This window comes from Elephantulus edwardii, unplaced genomic scaffold (assembly GCF_000299155.1).
Source record: "Elephantulus edwardii isolate Elephantulus edwardi_28Jun2011 unplaced genomic scaffold, EleEdw1.0 scaffold00031, whole genome shotgun sequence".
In the NCBI taxonomy this organism is placed as follows: Eukaryota; Metazoa; Chordata; class Mammalia; order Macroscelidea; family Macroscelididae; genus Elephantulus; species Elephantulus edwardii.
Window position 1 is genome coordinate 17,533,235 of NW_006399781.1, and position 2,402 is coordinate 17,535,636.

Sequence of the window (2,402 nt, forward strand, 5' to 3'; positions counted from 1 at the left end):
GTTATGTGGCACCTCCTAGTCTGCACATCATGCCACCCAATGTCCGGGCTTTTGTGGCTTCCCGGGGCACCAAGCAGGAGGAATTTGAGAGCATTGAGGAGGCTTTGCCTGACACCGATGTGCTCTACATGACTCAAATCCAGAAGGAACGCTTTGGCTCAACCCAGGAGTACGAAGCTTGCTTTGGCCAGTTCATCCTCACTCCTCACATCATGACCTGGGCCAAGAAGAAGATGGTAGTGATGCACCCAATGCCCCGTGTCAATGAGATAAGTGTGGAAGTGGACTTGGACCCTCGAGCGGCCTATTTCCGCCAGGCTGAGAATGGCATGTACATATACATGGCTCTGTTAGCCACAGTGCTGGGCCATTTCTAGGGCCTAGCTTCTTTTTAAAAAAAAAAAATGTGTGTGTGTGTGTGTGTGTGTGTGTGTGTGTGTGTGCGCGCGCGCGCACGCGCGCATGCCGTCAAATCATCTATCAAATCAGATCTGACTGGTACAGGAGGAGATTGTCCCTCCTTTCCCGGCAGAGCATCTGGTGGATTTGAACCGTGCGCCTCTGGGATTGCAGTGCAAGGGCCTAGCTTCTTCAACCAACCGTTTCTCTTCAAGCCCAGCTGCTGGGCAAGGAATCCTGGTGCCCCCCATGGGGGCAGCACATTTAGACGATACTTTGGAAACTGCATAGCTCAGTACGCATGCACACACATAGACTACATTCAGACACTGAATTGTGCAACCATATGATTAACACCCTGTCCCTCCATTCTCTATTTCCCTCTATTTCCACCTTCACCTCCCTGCCTTGGATCCTCATATTCATTTTACAATAATGGTTTTATACACTATTTGTCCTTGTGGGACTGAGCTAGTTCACTTAGCATAATGCTCTCCAGTCCCTCCCAAGTTAGGTAGCAATTTACAAAATCATTGCTCCTGCATGTTGTGTAGTATTCCATTGTGTGAATGTACCACAACTTCTCAACTCATTTGTTTATGCTTGGACATTTGGGCTGTTTCCATGTTCTTGTGATGGTGAATAGTGCTGCTATGAACATTGGTGTACAAGTTTTGTGTGAGCCTCAGTTCTCATTTTCTTGGGGTATGTTGTAAACAATGAAATAGCTGGGTCAAATAGAATTTCTATGTTCAGCTTTTTGAGGAAGCACCAAACTTTCTTGCAGAGTGGTTGTACCATTTTACAATCTCAACAACAATATATAAGAGTTCCTTTTCACCACATCCTCTCCAACTTTTATTAATTGTTGTCCTTTTAAACTTTGCCTCTGCTACTGGAGTGAGATGGTATCTCATTGTGGTTTTGATTTGCATCTTTCTTATTGCCAATGATTTTGAGCATTTCTTCATGTGTTTCTTGGCTATTTGAATACCTTCCTCTGTGAAAATTCTTTCCATATCTTTTCCCCATTTTGTAATGGTTTATCAGTCTTTTTCTTGTGGAGACCCAGGAGTATTCTACAGATTTTGTTATGAGACTCTTGTCTGAGATGGTATTGTCAAATATTTGTTCCCAGTTAGTAGGTTTTCTTTTCACCCTGTTGGAAAAAGTTTTTATGTGCACAGGGATTTAATCTCTAGAAGGTCCCGTTCATCAATTTTATCCTCTTCAGACTGTGCATTTCTGGCTGTATTTGGCAGTCTCTTTATACCGTAGACAGGCTTTCTAAGCTTGATCCAAGTTTGTCTCTTAAGAACTTTATGGTTTGGGGCTTTACTCCCAAGTCTCTGATCCACCTTGAGGTGATTTTTGTGTATAGTGTGAGATGTAGATCCTATTTCAGCTTTCTGCAGGTAGCAGTCCAGTTTTGCTAGTACCATTTGTTGAAGAGGTTGTCATTTTCCCATTGAATAGCTTTTATTTTCTTGTCGAATATCAGTTGACCATAGATAGCTGGGTCTATTTCTGGCTTCTCAATTCTATTCTACTGGTCTATGTGCCTATCATTGTACGAATACAATGCTGTTTTGGTTACCCCCGCTGTGTAGTAGGTTTTGAGGTGAGGGAGTGCTATAGGCAGTCTATTAATATTTTACACAGAATCAATCTTGTCCCTAAGGAAATGTGTTTTCTTTTCAATTAAGCCAAACAAAAGAGAGCCCTTGTTGTGCAGTGAATTAGAAAATCATTAGTTTTAACCCATCAATAGCTCCATGGATGTAGTTTGCTTCTTTCTAAAGCCTTAGAAAAGATTTGCAGCCTTGGAAAACCCATGGAAGAGTTAAACTCTGTCCTATGCTGTTGTTGTTAGGTGCCATCAAGTAAATACTACCATAGTGACTCTAAGAGCAACAAATGCGAAACCTGTACTTGGACCAAGAGGCAGTCATCAGAACAGAGCGGGGCAACACTGCATGGTTCAAAATTGGGAAGGGTGTACG

General features: G+C 42.9%; 1 protein-coding gene across 1 annotated transcript in view; it reads left to right on the forward strand.

The window, feature by feature from the left end:
* The window catches only part of LOC102858311 (CAD protein-like), a gene marked incomplete at its 5' end in the record, with an annotated part of 2,449 nt that extends 2,072 nt beyond the window's left edge, over positions 1 to 377 (forward strand). Inside the window, one exon of the mRNA XM_006884175.1 lies at positions 3 to 377. Coding sequence (XP_006884237.1) covers positions 3 to 377 — 375 coding nt within the window. The remainder of the gene's footprint in view (positions 1 to 2) is intronic.
* Positions 378 to 2,402: the final 2,025 nt, after the last annotated feature.